Here is a 23,105-nt window from a genome sequence, read left to right as displayed (position 1 = left end):
AGTTGTGGTACATATATACAATGGAATATTACTCAGCCATAAAAAGGAACGAAATTGAGTCATTTGCTGAGACGTGGATAGATCTAGAGACTGTCACACAGAGTGAAGTAAGTCAGAAAGAGAAAAACAAATATCGTATACTAACACATGTATGTGGAACCTAGAAAAATGGTACAGATGAGCCGGTTTGCAGGGCAGAAGTTGAGACACAGATGTAGAGAACAGACATATGGACACCAAGGGGGGAAAACTGCGGTGGGGTGGGGATGGTGGTGTGCTGAATTGGGTGAGTGGGATTGACATATATACACTGATGTGTATAAAATTGATGACTAAGAAGAACCTGCAGTAAAAAGAAAAACAAACAAACAACTAAAAAAAAAAAACACCTCCTAAAATAGCACTGTCTAATAGAAATATAATGTGAGCCATATATGTAATTTAACTATCTAATCACATTAAAAATGGGAAATATTATAATTTGAACATGTAATCAATATAAAAATTGTTAATGAGATATTTTATTTTCCTTTTTCAAAAATAAACCTTCAAAATACAGTATGTGTTTTATATTCATGATGTACCTCAATCTAGATATTGCATTTTCATCAGAAATTCTTGACCTGTATTTAGAGTTGATAAAATTTTCAATTGAAAGAGTAAACTTACATACTCAAATTGTTCCAGACTTAAAAGTTCTTCAGTAACTGAATCATGTGAGTTTTAAAATTAAAATTGAAATTAAAAAAATTAAAAATCCAGTACTCAGTTGCACTAATCATACCTCATGTGCTCAATAGTGACATGAGGCTAGCAGCTCCTGTTTGAACAGCACAGGTCTGAAATTATTGTACCAGTTTATCTGCTCCCACTAGCAATGCATGGGAATACCTGTTTCTCCTCATCTTTACCTTCACTTTATATTACAGGAATCACCCTGGATTTTTCTGCTGTGGCATTATCAACAGTGTAATTAAATCATTAGATTTGTAAATATATATTTAATGTTCGTCTCTCTCACTGGACACTAAAGGCATATCTGTGTCATTCACTACACTATACCTTATGACTAAAACAAAGCCTTAGTACACAGTAGGTGCTCAACAAATCCTTGTTGAATGGCTGACTGTATTATAAGTAGAGCATCTGTCATATTAGACCATGAGGCAACCGAAGCCAGAGGCCAGAGTTAAGGATGGGGGAACAGAAAAATACAAGACAGTTGTATTCTGATGAAATTGTGGGGCTTCAATAGGATTCTTCAACTGTTTTTTTTTGGGGGGGGTATAGTTGCTTTACAATGTAGTGTTAGTTTCTGTTGTACAATGAAGTGACTCAGCTATATGTACCCCCCCGCTTGAACCTCCCTCCCACTACCCACCCCATCCCATCCATCTAGGTCTCCGCAGAGCACCGAGCTGAGCTCCCTGCGCTATACTACAGGTTCCCACTAGCGATCTGTTTTACACATGGCAGTGCACATATATCAACCCCAATCTCCCAATTCATCCTCCCCACTGTGTCCACACATCCGTTCCCTATGTCTCTGTCTCTATTCCTGTCCTGCAAATAGGTTCATCTGTACGATTTTTCTTCAGAGCTTATTATTTGTGAGACAAAAATGAACCCCTATTTCATCTAAGTCACTCTAATTTTCTGTTATATTCAGCTGAACATTTTTCCTAGTTCGTACCATCACCTCTACATACCTCAGGGAGCTGAAAGATCTCTGCTTTAACCTATTTCTATGCTTGTTCCAAAACACCTGATGTTTGTCAAAGATGTTTATCAGTTACACCTCAAAGGAAACTCTACAGTCGTCCGCCCTGAATCAGTTCCAGCCTAAGTCCAAGAGCAGTGTCTGTGCCAAGGAAACCTAGAAGTGCCCAAAAGTTGCCTTTGCCTCATCACCGTGCTAAGATCTCTGCCCAAAGAGGGGACTTGTACTTTGCTAGGCACAATGAGTGCCGGGCACAAGGGACTGTACATGCAGCACTGTTCCTGGAAATCTCTGCCCTTTTCTCCAGTTTCTGATGATGTACTGGCCTCTTACCCCTTAAACGTCTCCCACTTTCCTCCCATGGGGAGAAGGTGTCTTTAGAGCACGAGCTCTCCCTTCTCCATTCCTTGATCAACGAATAAAGTTTCTGCTCTGCTTTGCCGAACCTTGTCTCATTCATCTGGCGTGAGAAGGACCCAGTTGGGGTCCACCCAATCTGAGAGGGTGGGTAACAATATAAATATAATCTCAAAACTCTTGGCTGGGTGAAACAAGGATCTGGATCAATGTGGCAATTCCATTGTTCTTACACTGATGGTCTTATGCTATCACTAAGTATATCAACTAATCCGTGTTCAGCAGCTTCAGTTTTATCAAGTATCTTCACATTTGTTACATGATCTGCTTTTTATTGTTTACAGATTCTGACATTTGATTTTATTGCTGTAACATGGTAGAAAAGATTATAGCTGCCACCAGAATTCTTCTTAGGAAGAGAAGTTTATTGGTGGGAAAATTACTTGGAAAAGTATTTAGGATGATCCTTTGGTACCCAGGAGTGGGTGCAACTGCTATGCATGAGACCAGGGGAAGAAACTGACGTTGCTCCAGAGAAGAAGAGGAGGTCTAGATAGCAAGAGGGCAGAAAGCCCTGTGCCTTGTAATCCACTCCTATGACCTCTGAAGTCTTGACTAAACTTTACAAAATAAGACAAGATGTAGTGAGAGCAGATTTGTTTGTGAGACTGGTATTGAACTCTGCATCTAAGTTTATGGGAGTAGGGGTAGCAATGGAACGAACAAGAATTTCATTTAGAATTCTGGGGGCAAGGTGCCCATGGCCGACATCTGCACCGAATTAGAGCTCTCATTTTAGGAGTGAGGAGAGGACACTGAGTCCCTGAGCAGATCCGCCAGGTGCACAACGAGTGTGCAGCAGGGATGTGACTTGGACCCACGCGTTCTGACCCAAACACCACGCGCCGGCTTCATAACCCCTCTTTCCTGGGTGATTTACCTGATAAGCCTTTCACCAAAGGTTGGTTAACTTCTACTCCATCCTGGTGTTACACCAGGACTCACGGTGGCATAGCCACAACCCTGAGATTTTAAAGATTAATTTCACTGCTAAAAATGCTCTTCTCTTTTACTTACTTTTTTAAATTGTAGTTCACATAATCAATTTTCAGAAATTCAAGAGATTCAGAACCTTTTAAATCTGGGATGTTTCTTTTCTTGACCATTTGCTCAATCATCTCCATCCCAGCTTGAATGCCTGGGAAGCAACCAAAGAAAATGTTTACTGATAACAAAGATGATGATGGCATAATATCATTAAACACACAAGTTAAATTTATTAAGTAAGCCATGCTCTTAGATACTGAGAAAACAGGATTCTAACAAGGTGGTTATTATTGTCCCTACTTTGCAGAAGAAAACACTGGTCCTCAGAGAGGCTAGTGAAATTGTCCAAGAACCCAGAGCTAACAGCATGAGAGAATGTTAACACAGGACAGTGTTATAGGAAAAGTACAAAGTATCATCATTATCCAATTTTACAGATGAAGAAACTGAGCCTCAAAGAGGTTAATTCTTGCCTAAGTCACACAGCTAAGAACTGGGGGAGCCAGTAGTCAAATCTGGGCAGTTTGGCTCCAGAATCTATGCCTGATGGCCAGTTCCAGAAAGTTATTCTACATTGTCCTTTTTCTCTCCTAGATTCTTTAAATTCAGGAGTTTTGGACTGGAGTTCCATGGACTGTTGGGGACACTTGAACCCCCTGAAATTCTAATAAAAGATTGTGAGTGGGTCATGCGTGTGTGTATCTATCTCATTTTTTAGGGAAAATTTTTCAGGGTTCACATTTTAATCAGATTCTCAAAGGATCCCAGCACTCCAAAAGGGTTAGCAACCACTGCTTTTGTTTAATTCTGGAATAAACCCATCTATATATAATAGCACCACAGAACACACTTCTCTGAGCTCGTGGAGAAATAGAGCCCTCTTCCACATTAAAGAGCTTGAGAAAAGTAACTTACACAGTAACGAAGAATGATCTTTTCATTTTTACCTTCTCAAGGAGGAAGTTTTGCTTTTACCCCTTCCTTTACAGCTTAAGCTCACTTCCACTTATCCTATCCTTTTTGGAGATTAAGAAGAGCAGATTTTATCCTCCATAATACTGTGAATAATACTGTAATATGGAGATGTAAAGATAGAATGTAAAGGATGGAACGATGGAACCGAAGGCACTATCAGACAGCTTAGGTTTGAATCCCAACGCTCACTTACTAGCTTGTGTGACTCTGCAAGTTACAAAATCTCTCTGTCCTTCACTTTCCTCATCTGTAACATGGGGACATTAGCAACTGTGGAGGTGTCTGTTCACATATGTGAAAATAACAGTAGGTAATATTTGTTGGGCATTTGCTATCGTGAGATTCTGTTCCAAGTACTTTATATGCTCTAAGATGTTCATTGTATATGCATGTGCGGGGAAGAGAGAGAGGGAAAATATGAATCTGTGACTATGTTTGGATATGCCTATTGTTAAGGTGATTATTTTTTAGACAACACTTCTCCCCCAGCCATCTTAGTAGCTCTGGATCACCCCACTGTGGAGCTTGTCTCAGCCATGAGACAGACCAATCTGAGCTTCTGGATTTGGGTCACAGACTACACCTGGGGGGTGAGTACAGCCTGGCTTCTGAAAGCATCCAACTCACCATAGTCCAGAGCCCTCTGAGTAGCCCTCGCCTTGATTGCAGGGTAAATGGTCTGAGCGGATGAGATGTAGAGATTCCACAGGAGGAAACATCCCCAGAGGACTTGGACCATCTTTGTACACATCTGCAATTAGTCAACATTTATAGTCCCTTTATTATTCTTAACTTTTTCATTGGCCAATTCCATCTAGCATGTCTAGGCTTTCTCATTTTCATTGCTTACTTCCAGAACTTGCTCCATCCATCCATCCATCCATCCAGTAATCATTTATTGAACACACCAGAACGTATTCTAGGTGCTGAGGATGTAGAGATGACCTATGTGTGGCCCCTGACCTTTGCTTCCCACAGAATAGTGGGTGAATCAGACATACACACACAGATGATTGTAACACAGTAAGATATAATGCAATGCAATACAAGAACCTTACAAAAAATATAGCAATTTGGGTATGCCTTGGGAAGGATAACGGGGGTGGGATGGGGGGAATTCTTGAGTTTTAGAACAAATGAGTCAGTAGTTTGGAAAGGTGGCCTCAGTGGATGTGAGGCAACCACTTATCTGCTTAAAGATCCTTGATGACTCTCCTTGGCCCACAGGACAGACAGGTCTAAGCTCTTAGCATGGAAATCAAGGCCGTTCACAACTGGCTCCAAACTTCTTCCAAGCTCCTATCTCTCCTCCTGTCTAAGTGGTAGTGTTCTGAGCTGGCCACACTGAGCTATTTGCTATTCTTCAATTTGTCAGTTCTCTCATGATTGAGGGCTTTTTCTATAACCCTCCCAATGTAAACACACATGCACATACATCTCTTTCTCTGTCTCTCTGCCTCTGGGTCACATACCCACATCTGTCTGGTGAATGCATCCTCCAGGGCCAGCTCCAATGTTCCCTCTGTGAAAGCTCCCCTTACCAGGCCATTTTGACACACGATGGACTTGGAGGCAGGCTCACCCCTTCCACCACTATCCCTCCAACCACTACACCAGCCAGTATCATTTCATGTGGATGTTTACAACTGCCTCCTTACTGGTCTCTCAGGTTCCCTTGCCCCCTTCTGGCTATTCTCCACACCAGAGTGGGACTTTGAAAATGAAAGTCAGACCTCATCACCCCTACCCCCTTTCCCGTTAAAACCCTCCAGTGGTTCCTCATCTTACGCAGCATAAAAGCCAAAGCCCTTGCACCAACTGCAAGGCCCTGCCCTGCCCACACCTCTACCTCCTCGTTGACCTTCCTTAGCACACACGCCTGGCTCACCTGGCCCCAGCCTCACCGGCTGACTTGATCTTTCCTATCACTCTAAGCAGCCTGTACCCCAGGTCTTTGCACTTATTGTTCCCTCTGCCTGGCAGAGTCACCCTCCAGATAACCACATGGCTGGGCCTTTCGCTTTCTTCAGGTATCTTGAGTGTTGTCTCAGTGAAGCCTCTCCTAACCACTCTATACGAAACACCCTCCCCCATGACCTCGATATTCCCCATGCTTCCCTTGCTTTACTTTTCTCCAAAGCACTTGTCATCACCTAGTATAGTCTACAGTTCTTATTTATTTTCTGTCTCTCCTACTGGAATTTTTAGGCTTCATGGTGAAGGACTTCATCACTTCAGCACCTTGAACAGCGACTGGCACACAGTAGGCAATGGGTAAATATTTTTTTTAACATCTTTATGTTAGTATAATTTACTAACATAAATTACTTAATTACTATAAGATGTAGTATATACTACATCTTTTATGTAGTATAATTAATGGGTAAATATTGATTGATTGATTGAATGAATGAATTAATGTCTCTTCCTTGAGACCATGAAGTGGGCCAGGTATGCCTTCTGAGGTTCCACAGTACTCAGTGCAGTCCTTGATCTTAATATGTACCATCCTGCAATGTGATTGTCTTTACTTGTCTATCTTACTTCTATAACTCCAGAGTCTAGTACAATGCCTGGCACATAGTAGACACATGGAAAAACTTAAAAAACATCTTCTCCAAGGAGAAAGACCACATCTTATTCACTGTTATATTCCTAGAACTTGACACAGAGTAAGTGTTCAATGTATACTTATTGAATTAATGGACTTGATGAATTAATGTCACTCCATTTTCTTGATGAATGAAGCAGAGGTACCAACAGCAACAGTGACATAGGTTTCTTTTAACGAGACTCACAGCTGAGTGAGTAATACATTTACAGGCCTTGTTTCTAGTTCTGGGAGTTTACAAGCTGGGTGAGCTATCCTTACTGCATTCACACAGATACCCACGGAGTTAACACACAAACATGAAAGACATCAGGGAAGCATTTGTGGGTGTGGTCAGGGAAGAGGAAGCTGTAGGAGCTGTGCATTTAGACAGAGGGAGGAGTCAGGCCAGCTGGGCAGGGAAGGATGCATAGAGGGGCTGGGACTCAGGAGCAGTCTAGATGAAGGCAAAGGTCATTGTAAGAGGGGGGTGTGTGTGAGAGAGACACACACACACACACACAGAGAGAGAGAGAGTGAGGGTCTATGCTTGGCCAAGATAAGCAAGAAGTTTGATAAAGGGGTTTGTATGTGCTCTCGGGTAAGGCCAGAGAGGTAGGAAAGGGATAATGCAGACGAACGGGTGTTCCAGAGAATTTATTTGAAAGGAGCAGAGAAGTCTGATCAGGGGAGGGAGTGTCCGAGTAGGGCTATTGCTAGCCTATCTTGCGCTTTTGTGTGAAATGAGAAAAGGTGCCCTCTGGAGATATACTAGCCTCTGGCACAAAGTGGGGCCAGAAGAAAGTGTCCTAGGAAAATCCCACACTAGTGTATCCAGCTTGGTGGGGAGAGAAAAGGAGGCTCCATTCATCCCCTGTGTTGGCATTTTGTCTAGTGCACAAGCTGCCTCACTCATACAGTGGGCCTATGCTCAGCCTGGTGAATGCTCCTGAGGGCATTTTGCTAGAGGGCCATGAGGCTGAGAATTAGCGTCTTGACTTGTCTGTTCTGTAGTACATAAATCCATCTTCAGGTGTGAGAAGAGGCTGGCTCAGTCAACCCGTTTACCTTTCTCACCTGATCTCCCAGGAGCCTCCTCCGTATAATCCCGCCCCCCGCCCACCCCTGTCCAGACAAGTCCCCAAACTCACCCCATGTTTCCTGACTAATATCCATGCTTATGCTGTTCCCTTTTACTCAGGCCTGCAGAAACCCTGTGCATCCTTAAGGTCCATTGTAACCATAGCCTTCTTTCTGAAGCCATTTCTGACTTCCCTAAGCTAATCTCATTTCCTTCTGAACCCTCAGTCAAAATATATATTTATTCACACGTCTATGTTTATTTTTTACTTATTGTCTGTCTCCCCTACCAGAATGTAAGTGCCATGAGGGCAAAGGCCTCGTCAGGTTTGGAGGTTTTAGAGCCTGGCTTGCTTGGTGTCTTGGACACAGTGAGTGATTGATAAGTACTGGTAGAAGGAATCAATGAATCATAAGTAAAGGAATAGCCCTCATTTCACTCTACATTATATTATGGTTGCAGAGGTGGTTAATAAAGCATTTATACACTAGCGGAGCACATTCACCCATCAGAACAGATGTTGGCCACAGTTCTGGAGCAGGATCGGAGAGGTTAGGTACTGGATCATGGGCAGCACAGAGGAAGTCTTGGAGGAGTGGCCAGTGTGGTTGGCGTATACTGGGGGTTGGGGTGGGGGACTCTGAGTAGTGACTATTTACTATTAGATACTGAGGTATTTCAATATTTTAAAACTGCTATGGCCTTATGCATTCAGTGTGATGTCTCAGCTCTATGGAGTTGGTTTGGGTAATAAAGGACAATCTACAGGAAGAAGCTGGGCAGCATCAGGGTGAAGACAACACTGAGGAAAGCACGGAGGAATGAGAGTGAGAGCTGAGGGGAAGGAATTCCAGTAGGAGAGGAGGGTCTCTGATCAAGCAATGAGTAATCTGAGGGCTGGAGGAAATGTGAGGAGTGGGATAAACAAGCGTGAAGTCCTCCACATTCTGGGAGGCAGGGTGATATCAACAACATCTTATACTCAGAATGGATGCAGAAGTTAGGTCCAGTTGCCATCTGTTCTAGGCCTTCCTTGATCCTTTAGTTGTCCTGGGAGTGGTCCAGGGTCCTTGAGAGGGGGATAGGTAGAGATGGATGGGATTATGGGAGTGAGAGGAACACTCCTGGGGCTTAGATTAGTGGCTATTTACCAACTGGTACAGAAGTATTTCCACGTTTTAACAAATGGTGAGCCATACTGATGTGTAGTCATGCTAATATCACTGTAGGCAAAGAATTGTAAATGGATGTGTCCTGCCTAGGCAGGCATAAGAGAGAAATTTTTTATTGAAGTATAGTTGATTTACCATATTGTGTTAGTTTCACGTGTACAGCAAAGTGATTCAGTTTATATATATATGTATATACATATATGATTATTTTCCATTATAGGTTATCACAAGAGGGGGATTTTTTAAAAGAGGAAAACATTTTCAGAGTAGTGGAAAGCAATGGGAAAGAATATTGACCAAAAAGTCTATATCCATTAGACTGTATGCAAAGTAAGGTAGAAATTATGTCTCTGCCTGGCATATATCAATAAATATTTGCTAACTGACCAACTGACTGGCTTACAAGATTCTGGTGAACTAAGGAAGGTTCTAGAAAATGTTGAAAGAAATGAGAAAACCAAACCATCATATAAATAGCTCTCCATTTCTACAGTGAAAAAGCACAATAAACCAAAGCAGAGGTATTACTTGTGAATGGAAGAACAATTAAAATAATAAGTTTGTATTTCTTCACCATTCACAAAACTCACGACAATACTATCATCCTCCCCCCATTTTAGACATGTGGACACAGAAGCTTAGAGAGTCCAAATGACCTGTCCAAGATGACATAGTAAGTCAGACTCTTGGGAATCAAACCTGTTCTTCTGGCTCCTAATTCTAGTGTTTATGGTTTTCTTTCATTTAATGACTTGATAGTGCTAGATTTTTCATTTTAATCCGGGAATTTTAAATAGGAGTTGCTTGATGCCATCTTATATGTGGAAAAATTCATTAAGCATCTGGAAAATTTCAAGCACCAAAGTGAAAATCCCTTTGTATTTTCTTGGGTACGAATGGAGTTTTAAATTCCCTTCCAGCAGCGAAAAACCTGTTTTCACTTCTTGGTTAAAGGAAGTTTCTGAAGTGGTCTGATTTGATGGAGATCCAGGAACTCAAAACTGCACATAGAAAACACATATTTTTCCTCTAGAAATTTTAAGAATGAATAAAATTACTGGGCTCTAAAGGGATGGATTGTATGTAACTTTCAGTTGAATTGTTTGGGTAGGATGATAATTTATGGGCAGGGGAGGAATAGAAACTTGTCAAGCCAGGAGATGACTCCTAAAAGGTTAGGTAATTTGGCAGACAAGTAAGGGCAGGGTAAGTTGCCTGTGAAAAGAAGGAATCCAAGATGATTTAAAAACCTGCCAGCAAGTTACCTATTTCGTTGCTTCTGAGGAATTGCTTCTTTCCAATATTCGAAACCTCAGAAGTCACTGCATTGCCATACCAATGTCCAGACAGAATAACACTTCTAAATTAGTTGGCTCTTACTTGAGCCATTCTGATGACCGGAAATAAGAACACTCAGGTACAACTTAGAAAATTCCTGAGACAGATCAACTTACCATTACCACTCATGAAGGAGAGCTTTGACAGACTCTGGAAAAATTAAAAAGGAGTGATGAATGAATGCAATGTAGCCTTTAAAATAGAGGCAAAGTTCGAGAAATTAAATTCAATTGGTTTAAAGAAGCCTAGTCTATAAGAATATTCCAACCTAACAGTTAAGACAAATAAGAGCATTGGTAAAAAGTCTATATCAACAGGTATGGAATATGGGCAGAACTGGAGAATATTTCAAGGGATTCAGCACACACATCTGATGTTATACCGAGATCTCTAATGACAAGGGCCTTGAAAATTTACACCAAGTCTTCCCTCACCCCCCAAACTCTATACTTAACACAAACAAGTTAAACAATTCAGGCAGATGGGAAGGTCCTTTGCTTGGCAGGATCTAGGTCACTGATATGGTTTAAGACCTGGTCCCAAAGCACAGAGATCACAGCAGTTCCTTAATCTGAACCACACCAGTTGAGAGACAAGTGCGAATTTTCTGTGCTGGGTGCCCCACTGGAATGGAGGCAAAAATAAGTCCAGACTATTGAGCAACACTTTTAACACTGCTGAAGGATGCAAAACTAAACATGTAGTCCAAACCAACTCTTGTTTCTTTCTTAGAGCTGTTAGTCTTCTGTTGAGTGACATAAAAAAGAAATAAAACAGAAAAACCTAGGCAGACAAAAATAATTCAGGATACGTGACAGGGGGCTGTTCAAGGTGTCCTACCAGATCTGGGTCATCTCCAGCAACAGGGTAATTCCTGTTGGGAGACTGTGCACTGGCAGAGACCTGAAGTTTGTTCATGATTCTTACCTCAAGCAGAGGAAGTATCCAAAGCCGGGGAGCACCTTTGATTCCCTCTGCCTTTGAAGTCGATGTGCTTTCCACTTGAGGCTTGAACTCAGCTGCTGCAAAGACAAGATAATTAAGTCTAAATCATCTAGGGGTGGATTTTTAAAAAAGCCTCTTTCAAAATATGATACATAATTGCTTCACTTCAATTACCCAATGACTTGAATGAACACTTCAGTCTCTACCTAGATGAGAAAACAATGCCACCTATGCAATAATTATCTCCCTAACACACACACACACACACACACACACACCCACCCACACAGACACACAAACTTGTGAAATTTTTATGGCTACTTCACCAGAATGCTTAAGTTAAGAATTCCAATGTATTGAAAAAGGTGTTAAATTGTATTGAATTGGAAAAGGAAGAACTTTCCTTTCTGGGATAGGAAGCTGGTTTCCCTCAGTCAGGGTGCCTGCAGTTGGTGGTGCCGCTACTGCCCAAAATACCTTTTGGACTTTTGGTGGATCAGATTCATTCTGAAAGCATGAGGCTTGAGAGCCACGCCAACCTAGTTACCATCTTTATCTTTCAGGGTAGGACCACAGATGGCATCTCTAAGTGTCTGCTCCTTTTCAGGTTATTAATGACTTCCTCTCCCAGAATTCCTTTGAAATCAGTTTAGGTGGGTTCATCAACTATTATGGAACTTGATGTCTTTAGTCTCTAAACGCCATCCCCACTCCCATCCCCCATGTTTTAGTCATTGAACTTTAGATGGCCAGGGATCTGATTACATGAAGTATCTAAGGTCTTAAATTTACAATTTAAGATAGGGTGATCAACTTCCTGGTTTTCCCAGGATGTAGGATTTTCGGTACTAAAACCAGGAGAGTTCGGGGAAGCTAGGAAGAACAACAGGCATGTTTGCTTGGCATTGTCCATACTTCAGACAGCTTTTCAGGTTTCTCATCTAGCGTACCTCCAGTTATATGTACCTGTTTATCCTCAGTTTTCTTAAGGGTAAAGTGGGGATAAAATTAGTATCTACCTTGATAGGTGTTGGTGGAAAAAAGATACAGATAACTGTCTTAGTCTGTTTGGGCTGCTATCAAACTATCACAGGCCAGTCTAAGCTAAGCTAAATGTATAAGCTAAGACGACATAGCTTATAAACAACAGATTTATTGCTCACTGTTCTGGAAGCTGGGAAGTCCAAGATCAAGGAGCCAGCATGGTCACATCTTGGTTAGGACCCTCGTCCTGATTCATAGCCAGATCCACTGGCTGTGTCCTCACATAGTGGAAGGAGCTAGGGATCTCTCTGGGGCCTCTTTTACAAGGCATTAATCCCCCAAACCCCACCTACTAATACCATCACCTTTTGGGGTTAAGATTTCAGCATATGAATTTTGAAGGGACACAAACATTCAGACCATAGCAATAACCTAGGAGAATGTGCTTTTAAACTGTAAAGTGCTATAAAATCTTTATTCATTAGTATGTGGCCATATCAATGGTGATAGGAGCCTGAAGACACTCTCCTCATAGAATCATTTATTGTCAGTCATCTCAGTCATCATAGATTAATTCATTCATTAAATCCACAAATATTGGGCACCTACTAAGTACAAGTTCCTCTTCGGTAAAAAAGACAGAATTCATATCCACATGGAGTTTATCTTCTAGCAGATGGAGATATAAAATAAACAAACAACAAGACAAACCAAAATGTGTAGATTGTCACGTGCTATGAAGGAAATAAGGGAATGTAGTTGATGGGGTGGTCTTGTAATTGGTAGGGTGATGTAACTGGGGGAGAAGTGCTTCTTCTGTTAGGATGGTCCAGGAAGGCTTCTCTGAGGAGGTATACCTGAGCTGGGATCTGAGCATTAGAAGCCAGGCAGGCAAAGTCCTGAAGGGAATAGGGTGGAGGGAACAGCAAAGGTGGGCCAGTGTGTCTGGAATGTAGCAAGAGCAGAAATAACGATATTAGACATCTAAATGGCTACGTCAGGTGGGTAGTTGGAGTTCCTGGGAGAGGTCGTCTGGAAATATGAATTTCCAAGTCATCATGCTAGAGGTAGAATTAAAGCCACAGAAGTGGTGAGATCATCTGAGGCAGTTTCCCATGGTGCTTGTGCTACAGGAGGGGTGCGGGATAATTTCAGGTGCTACACAGATAAACACTTGATGTTGTATTGTGATTATTTTTAATGCATTAGAAAAAAACACCCCAGAACCAGACATGGAAGAAGATGAATGACATGACACAGCACATGGAAAAAAATTCATAAAGTACCTCTAAATATTTCTGTCCTTTCCTCTGAGTCTTCCCTGGGTGGCAGCATCACCTTCTCCCCTCTTCTCTCCCTCTTCTCTCTCTCTGTCTCTGTCTCATCTCTCCTCCCCAGAGCGGCTTCTTACCTCTACCTTCCTCCCCTGCTCCCCCACTTCTCTCCCACCCCCTTTCCTTTTCTCTGTCAGAAATAGCTCTTGCCCAGCCTCCTGTTTGCATCTCATACTCATTAACCAGCTGCATAAGAATCTGCTCGATTTAAAAGGAAGCTGAAAATTGTAAAATAACAGTATTTTTTTCTGATGTAAATATTAATTTTTCTTTTTGGCACAAAAGGCCTGAAAGTCCAACCACATCTTGGTGAAAATCCGTCATTGTTGTGTATCTTGGGACTTTTGGCACAGGATTTCAGGAGAGATCTTGGGAAGGGTGGCCTGGACGAAGGAGAGGGGAGAGGATTTAAAATGGCGGGGGGAACCCCATCCTGCAGTCCTTGAGAGTTCTGGCCTCACATGGACCTGCCCTGTCCACCCCAACTCTGGGATCTTGGGCAATTTACTTCTTTCCTTTGAGTTTCAGAGAATCTTCTGTAAAAGTGGGGATCACATTTACTTTGAAGAGTCATTATAAAAATTAAACTAAGTGAACTAGCACATATTAAGTTTTTCCTACAGTGTCAATAAATTAGATGCATTATTACTTGTATTTCCCCATTATTATTTTCAATTAATAATTTAAAAGATATTTTAAACAACTTTTATTTTAAAGAAATGTACAAAGTTTAATTCTCATATTTACTTTTTACATTTACCCTCTATTTGGAAATTAACAAAAGTTTTCCCTTTATATAGCTTTTCCTTTCAAACAAATTTACATACACTTTAAGATTTGGGTTGACTTATGGCGAAAAATAAATAATTAGTACAGCTCATGTGGGACACGGGATAATTTTGGGAAAAGGTGCTCAGATAATTGAAGTTTAAGAAACAAAGATAGAAGAAGAGATTACAGCTGGTCTGTTTTATTTTATTTGAAAGGGGCCTTAGAAATCAACTCAAGCCTTACTTTCTGTTCAAGGAATTGTTTTCGGGTAAATTTGCCAAATTTGTCATTAAAAACAACAAAAGCCAGCAGCACTATATCCAGTTGCGTTATTTATTTTAGTTTTTCAGATTTAACTAAAGATTTGCTGGGAACTCCTACTTATCCAGCCTACCCACGATGACAATCTAGAATGCAAGATTAATTATTTCACTTATTAACGGCTGACAGTACATTAGTCTCTGCAGATCAAGGGGCACCTTTAATTAATACTCCAAAAGAAAAATTATAATCAACTAGCTAAAATCTTCATTAAAGAAAGATGTCAAGATACAGGAACGGAGCATCCTAGTTCTTGGTTTCTAGAATGTCTAGGCTATTCCTGTATAGAAAGAAGCTATCTGAATATACGACTTTTTCTGAGCTTGGAAACAAATTGTTATTCTTTGTGGGAGACAAAAGTGGGAGGGAACAGGGATTCTGTGTATACGGGGGGATGAGCCAGATAAAGCAGTTTTAGGGCAAAAGATACTGTGAGTTCCCATCCCTCACCATCCCCCAACATTTTGTGTTGATGAAATCTGGTTAAAAGGAAACCCTGAAGAGGGATATAAGAGGTAGAGAAAAATAAGAGCTAACATTTATAGAGTGTTGTTATGCTCTGGGCATCATCTGTATTTGAACTCATTAAATCCCCACCAAGACTGTTCGAGGTAATAATATTATCTCCATTTTATAGATAAGGAAACCGAGAGGTTAAGTAATTTTGCCTAAGTTTAGGCATCACAGCTAGTTTGTGGAGCCAGGATTCAGGACCCAGGTGTTCCATTTCTGGGAGTCTAGGAACCACTATGGTTAAGATTACTTTTATGGTTAAGTTACTTCTGGGAGGCTCTTAACCACTATGCTAAACTGCCTTTTTTAGGAAGGTCACAAAAGGGCAACCCACAGTCTAGGGGATGTGGAAGGTGAGGAGAGAGAAGGATGCTGTTGCTAGGCAACACATCTGGTTTTCTGAGCTGCTAATTGAATCTGAGTAACATAGATATATGTGTTTGTTTGAAATTGCTAGTTTATTACTGACCAGAGGAAACTGCCTGGAATTAGTGTGGCTCTTGAGAGAGAGGAGTGATTCTACAGTTCGTTCTGGAAGGGCTAGGGAGACATCTGGCAGAATCACCCTATTGGCTGGCAGCATTTCTCCCTCTCTTCCCAGCTCGGTCCCAGGCCATACTCCCCAGATGTCTGTGTGATGACGTTTCTGGGTGGACATTGATGACTGACTCAGACCATGGCCTCTCCCACCAATCACACTCTGGAATGGTTTATGGCAGTGATTCCCTCCTGGTTTTGAAAAATAAACAACCCCACTTACCCACTGAACCTTCACTTATTGTTGGTTATTTAAAAGGGAGTTACTTTTTATTTTTTGCAGTTCAAAGTGAATTTAAATTCATGCCAAAATTTAAATGTACTTTCATATAAGTTTTATGAGACATGAGAAATATTGTGGAACCAAGCAAACAAGATAGTGTGATACATCTCTGAAATGTCTGAGAATCACTGGTGTGAGCCCAATGCCACTAGACAAGGATTTCCCTACCTTGGCGCTATTGACATTTTGGTCGTATCATTCTTTGATTTAGGGGGCTGTCCTGTGTATTGTAGGACGTTTATAGACCAGCATACCCTGATGTTAGCACCACTCTCTCTTACCCGAATGGTAACAAAAATGTCTCCAGACTATGCCAAATGTCCCTTGATAGGCCTTTATTGAGAACCGAGAAAATAAAGTATATTATTCTATCTAGCTCTTGCAGTAGAAAATGTCACTCTTCCTAAGGATCAGATTCTAGTATTCCTAATAATACTTTTGTTAATTACCCAATAAATATGTGAATAACATTCTCTTGGTAAAAGATTCAAACAATACTGAAGTTTACAGATCAAACTGTGAAAATCCTTAATGTCCCCCACCCACTTTGTCCCTATCTCCTGTGTGCCTCCTCTTAGTTTGCTTTCCAAGGATATTTTTCTTTCTTTCTTTCAATACATTCCAGACATCTTCATTTGGTCCATGGATAGAGTCTTAATCATTTCAACAACTACTGAAGATTTTTTTTTCTAACTTGTATGGTTCTAATTTCAACTCACAACATTTTTAAAAGCCCATTTCAATTTCTCACCAAGCACAGCTGCCTCAAAAGTCTTTTCTAAGTGTTAGAAAAACCCAGAACAACCACAGCAAGAACACATGGTATAACCCAGTGGTTCCCAAAGTGTGGTTTCATAGCAGCATCACCTGGAAATCATTAGAAATGCAAATTCTCAAGCTCCTGTCCAGACTTGCTAAATTAGAAACTGGAGGTGGGATTCAGCAATCCGTGTTTTAAAAAGCCCTCCAGGTAATTCTGAGACACCCTAAAGCGCGAGAACTATTGGTATGTAGATTAAAGCTCAAGATTCAAGAAAATGGATTGGATTTGTAAGAAAACACCGAAACTAAGGCCAACCTGACTTTCTCTGGTAGAGACAGAATGAGGATCTTACTTTTCCAAACAGATACATGAAGAACTCAGAGATAAGCATGGGTATCTTCATGTCATTCTGAATCTTGCTTAACCAGCCCTCACATTGGAGCTGGGGGTTGAGTGTTGTTGAAGATGGATAAGACCTGCCTTTTCCCCTTGAGAAACTCGTAACCTAGGATTGGAGAAAGGCTGGTGCACAAATAATTGCACTATGATGGGATGGTTAACGTTGAAAAGGATGTTCCAAGTGCTCTCAGAGCAAAAGGAAGGAGCAACACACTCTGCTTAAAAGAAGGGTAGGAAAGGTTTCCAGGTAGAAGGATAAGCATGTGTAAAAGCACAGAGGCAAACTGACTTGCTGCAAGAGGATATAAAGGGGAGGGGGAGGGGCTTTTTGGAGTAGTGCAGTGTGAGTTGTCTTCAGGGATCATTGGGCAGATTGAAGAAAGAGGTTTCTAGCTAGATTCTAAAGGGTTTTTGTCATGCACCGAAATTTGATTTACATTCAGAAAACTAACGGAAACTCAACAATAAGAAAACAAACAGCCTAATTAAAAGTGGGCAGAAGGTCTGAACAGATACCTCACCAGAGAAGATATATAGATGGCATATAAGCATATGAAAAGATGTTTGGCATTGCCATTAGAAACTGCAAATTAAAACAATGACATACACCTCTTAGAATGGCTAAATTTAAAAAAAAAAACTGACAACACAAACTGATGGTGAGGATACAAAGCAGTAGGAGCTCTCATTCATCACTGATGGGAATGAAAAATGTTTTCCACTTTGGAAAAGTCTGGCACTTTCTTACAAAACTAAACCTAGTCTTACCGTATGACATAGCAGTAGTATTCCTAGGTGTTTATCCTACTGATATGAAAACTTAGGTCCACATAAAAACCTGCACAAACACAAATGTTTCTAGCAGCTTTATACATAATTGCCCCCAAATGGAACCAACCAAGATGTCCTTCAATAGGTGAATGAATAAACTGTGGTACATCCATACAGTGGAATGCTATCTGGCATTAAAAAGAAATGAGCTATGAAGCCACAAAAAGACATGGATTAATTTTACATGCATATTGCTAAGTGAAAGAAGCATGTCATGAAGCCATAAAATGCTACATACATAATTGATTCCAATTATATGATATTCTGGAAAAAGCAAAACTCAAGAGATTGTAAAGAGGTCAGTGATTTCCAGGGGTTGGTGGTGGTAGAGGAGGTTGAAGCACAAAGGGTTTTTTAGGTTGCTGAAAGTATTCTGTCTGATATAATGGTGAAACAAGACATTAAGCGTTTGTTGAAACCCATAGAACTTTGCAGATCAAAGAGTAAACCTTAATATATGTAAAAAATGTATGTGTTGAAAAAATCACTTAGGAGATTGAGGGATCCAGGATGGTATGCAGAATGTGACAAAAGAATCTAAATGTAGTACAAATGTGCAAAACAACCTTGCTGAAGGAGGTGGGGGAATAAGGTACTGACCTACGTAACTTCAGGAGTGAATGGAGTCTGTAAGACTAAAGGCAACAGGAACTATTGTTTAAGCACTGTACCCTAGTTAATAATGTCGTTTCCCACAGGGGTATGGGTTCACAATTCTGAAACCACTATACCTGTCCACTGGAATTGAACAATTAAGTAAATGGATGGTAGATGGTGGAGGCCAGAGGTTACAGATGAGCAAGGGAGGAGGCCAGAACTGATCCATGTGGTAATGGATTAGAGTTGAAAACATCAGAATGAACTCACGCTTAGCTTAATACAGACATAGACAGTTACATACAGAAACAGTATACACCTGTATGTATCTCCTTGCTCTGTCAGCTGAGAAGGGCTAGAAGCAACACCACCCCAATAGCAATGGACACACCTGGCCCCAGATCTTGGCTTCTAATACCATTTTCCAATAAAAAGGAACTAGGGTTCCTTGGGAAAATGGCTGATTCTGGGTTTGGCACAGGATATACACAAAATGATCCTGGAGCATCTTATAGTGTCAGGAAGAAAATGCTCAAAAACGGAACAGAACAAATGAAAAAAAATCCTCAATGATGTCAGACAGCCAACTGAAAGATCTCCCAATGGCCAAAGCTAGAACAATCTGGCAACAACATAAATGGAGTAGTGTTGGACTATAAGCCAAAGTATAAAATAAATTAAGTCTAAATTGATATAAATAAATGACTGTATAAATAGAGAATAGACAAATCTGTGTAGAAATTGAAATAATTTATATAGATACTCAGCCCCTAAAGAGGTAGGGTGTAACTCCTACTCTTTAAGTGTGGGCTGCACATAGCGATTTTCATCTAAAGGGTACAACATAAAAAGGAGAAAAAAGGAGTAACTTTACAGTGGAGATGCCAAGTGATCTGGGTTAACAGCAAACGTGAGGAGTCATCTTGACAGCACGCGCTATCAGTATGATGTGATGACAACGGCGCTTTACTCAGTGGTCTTCTTCCCGGAAGCACACTGCCTCAGTCGTGATATTCTCATGAGAAAATATCAGACAAATCGCAATTGAGGGACACTATATAAAATACCTGACCAGTACTCCTCAAAACTGTCAAGGTCATAAAAAACAAGGAAAGTCTAAGAAACTGTCACAACGAAGAGGAGCCTAGGAGACATGACTACTAAATGTAATGTGACATCCTGGATGGGATCCTGGAACAGAAAGAGGACGTTAGGGAAAACCTGAGAAAATCTCAATAAAGTATGAATTTCAGTTAATAAAGATATCTATATTAATCCATTGATAGTGACAAATGTGTTATACTAATCTAAGATGTTAATAATAGGGAAAATTGGGTATGTGGTATATAAGTCTTCACAATAATTCTGTAAGTCTAAGACTGTTCTAAAATAAAACATTTATTTAAAAAAACCCTAGAATATAAAAAAAGAATGTATATATGTGTATAACTCAGTCGCTTTGCTGTGCAGCAGAGATGGCACAACATTGTAAATCAATTATACTTCAATTAAAAAAAAAAAGTCTACAGAGAACCAATGAATGGATTCCCAAGGAAGAGTGACATCACCCCTTTGTAATATCTTATGAAATGGTCCATTAAAAAAAAAAGAAATATAAATTTCTGAACTCTCTGAAAGCTGCAGTGCCTGTTGCTTGCAGACATTAAGGTGACATCCTGCAAAAGAGAAAAACAAATTCTCATGGAGGGAGACAGCTGAGAGAAGGGGTATATAACATTCTCATGGACCTTTGAGGTTTTGAAGGATTGACCTCCAGAGTACCTTAAATCTTGGCTGTGCCTTGGAGATGCTCTGGTTCTCTTTCAGGACCCTCCTTCACTCCTGTGGTTGGATTACTTCCTCCATCCCAGTGGTTACACTCTATTGGGCAAAGGATTGAGATAAAGATCCCAGGTGGATTAGTTTTCTATTGTTGTCCTAACAAATTACCACAGGCTTAGTAATTTAGAACAAAAACCAAAAGGTATTATCTCACTGAATCTTTACAGAATACTTGCCTGATAATATTATTTTTTACTATTTCATTTTTACAGGTTTATGTAGTAGTAAGAGGTAGACTGTGGTAGATGGTCTCTAAAGATGGACACCATATTAGCCTTGCACTACTTCCTCCAAGAATATTATTTCAGAGAGAAATAAACTTATATCTTGCTTAGGTCACTGTTATTTCAGATCTCTGTTCGAGTAGCTAAAGCTATACCCTGACACAGCCTCCAAATATAGCCATTTTCCAGGTTCTGTGATTTCTGTCTCTGAAATATCTTCCCTGCCCATCCCATTGTCTCCATTCCCACTGTCATGCCACCAGTTTCTTCTTCTCTCAGTTACCAAAAGAGCCTCCTAACTGGGCTGGTCTCTAATCTAATGGTTTTCAAGGCAATTCTCCTCCTAGGGGATACTTGGCAAAGTCTGGAGACATCTTTGGTTCTCACAACTGAGGGGGTGTGGCTATACTGGCATTTTGCTGGTAGACATCGGGGATGGCGCTAAATATCCTACAAGGCACAGAACAGTTCTCCACAGCAAAGACTGTGAGGCCCAAACGTCAACAGTGCTGAGGTTGAGAAATCCTGACCTAATACATCTCCCGTATTCTACCAGTGATAGATTCACACTTCAGATCTGACCCATGCCCCTTGTGGTATACACCTGTCAGACTCACGGCCTCCTATCATCTTTTGAACAGCCTTCCTACATTTGGGGAAATCTGACTATTATAAGTCTCACTTCCTCAAGGAAAGAGTTCAGACCCTAAATTCCAGCCTCCTTTGCAGCCAGGTCTCAGTTTCTTCCCTCAATCAGATGCAGCCCATGAGCCTTTGATTTAGAAGTGAGCAAGGTAAGGAAACAGGCTCTTTTGGAAGCTTGGCATTTTGCTGGTATAAAAACATGTGGCATTTGAAGGTGGCAGCCATTCCTCAGCGGTTCCTGGCAGCGGTGACAGCAGCTTCCTCCAGGGTGGGGTAGGGCAGCAGCAGCAATCCCAGTCATGATCGTTTCCTCATCAGACCAGTTCTTCAGCGTGCTTCTGAGCGTCACTCCTGGAAGCTTAACTTGGAGCCACTTACCCAGAATCCCCGAGCTATCCAGTATCCGTTTAATATGCTCTCTTTCTACTTAGTCAGAGTCAGCCTCTATTGCTCAGAACTAAGAACCCTGATAGATAAAGCCTCCCCTGCTTAAAACTCTTCAGTGGCTTCCCATACATTCTAGAATGTGTCCCAAATCCTTTGCTTAGCTCGAGGCTCTTCTTTATCTGGGATCTACCCACTCTGTCCATGTTGAGCCACCGTGTCCACTCTGGCCACATCGAGCCACCCTGGTCCTGTCACCCTTCCTCAATTCCGTATTGCTTTGCCACTCAAGAACCCTCCTGGCACAGCAACCCTTCTCTATGTACCCCAGTCCCCAGGGCTGTTCTTATCTCTATCATAAACAAGATACTTTTTATGCTCTAACACAAGAGTTGATTCACTTACCTGTAAGCTCTGCACGGGTAGGCACATGTCTTCTCAGCACCTAGGACAATATCTGGCACAAAGCAGATACATACTTATTTAATGAATGAAGGTCAATGTGGACAAGCACTGCCACCTATTGGGAGAAACTTTATTCAACTCTTTTATGATTTGGAAAATGGTTATCATACAAGGATGAAACTTGATGATACTTTCTTCCTCACCTAAGTCATCATCCTCATCATTATTGCCAGGCCCTCTGTGGTAGCCAGACTCCCAGATGGCCCCCAGTGATCCCTGTCTCTTTGTCCTCAGCCCTTTGTGTTGATTCTCCCACACTGAAGGCTTGGATTGTGATCAATAGAATGTGAGTGAAGTGATGGTGTGTGACTACTGAGATGAGATCATTAAAGACATTGTGGCTTCTGTCTTGGTCTCTCTGGGATCACCGGCTCTGCGGGAAGTAAGGATGTCACTGGGATACCGAAGTGGCCCGATGGGGAGGTCCACGCAGTGAAAAACCGAGGCCTCCGCCAACAGTCATGTGATTGAGATACTCCAGCCCTGACCTACACCTTGACTGTAATCTCATGAGAGACCACGACAGAACCAAACAGCCAAGCCACGCCCAAACTCCTGCACTGTAGAATCTGTGGGACAATAGATGTTTGTTGTCTTAAGTTGTTAAGCTTTGGGGTGACTGTTATGCAGGGACAGATTACTAATATACTCTTCGACACAGATCACTGACTACAAGCTGTTTTAGTTTTGCTGTAACGGGAGAAACTACGAGAGCCTGGGCTCAACCTAAGGTTGAGGTTTCTCAGAGCGTATGGTGCTGGAGCCGGGCACCACGGAGGAAACGGGTAAGAACCAGGTACACCTGGGCCTTGCGGAGTGGCGAGGAGTTTTGCCTGTAGCATCCTTTCAGCGTTAACGTTCTCCAGGCGCAGCTGGAAAGAGGTGGCACAGCAACAAGCAGACAGGCCGCGATCCCCGCGCCTTGCTGCAGTCTGGGCGCCTGCGCAGTGTGCTCCTCGGGCTCCCAGGGGGCGCTGTCGCGCGCCG

General features: G+C 41.4%; 1 protein-coding gene and 1 long non-coding RNA gene across 2 annotated transcripts in view; both read right to left on the bottom strand.

Moving 5' to 3' along the window:
• Positions 1-4,852, bottom strand: part of BPIFC (BPI fold containing family C) — a 40,416-nt gene extending 35,564 nt beyond the window's left edge. Inside the window, exons 1-2 of the mRNA XM_061205525.1 lie at positions 4,727-4,852; positions 3,155-3,275 (exon numbers count right to left, since the gene is read on the bottom strand). Of these exons, the coding sequence (XP_061061508.1) occupies positions 3,155-3,275; positions 4,727-4,850 (245 nt within the window). The 5' untranslated portion in view covers positions 4,851-4,852. The remainder of the gene's footprint in view (positions 1-3,154; positions 3,276-4,726) is intronic.
• A 15,298-nt stretch (positions 4,853-20,150) lies between these two features.
• LOC133101025 (uncharacterized) lies at positions 20,151-23,098 on the bottom strand. Its single transcript, XR_009702578.1, has 3 exons — positions 22,059-23,098; positions 20,341-20,439; positions 20,151-20,234 (listed from the first exon to the last, which is right to left on the bottom strand). It is a non-coding gene; the product is annotated as an uncharacterized LOC133101025 (long non-coding RNA).
• Positions 23,099-23,105: the final 7 nt, after the last annotated feature.

The sequence above is a fragment of the Eubalaena glacialis genome, chromosome 11 (genome assembly GCF_028564815.1).
Source record: "Eubalaena glacialis isolate mEubGla1 chromosome 11, mEubGla1.1.hap2.+ XY, whole genome shotgun sequence".
Classification (NCBI taxonomy): domain Eukaryota; kingdom Metazoa; phylum Chordata; class Mammalia; order Artiodactyla; family Balaenidae; genus Eubalaena; species Eubalaena glacialis.
This window is presented reverse-complemented; position numbering and strand designations above follow the sequence as displayed.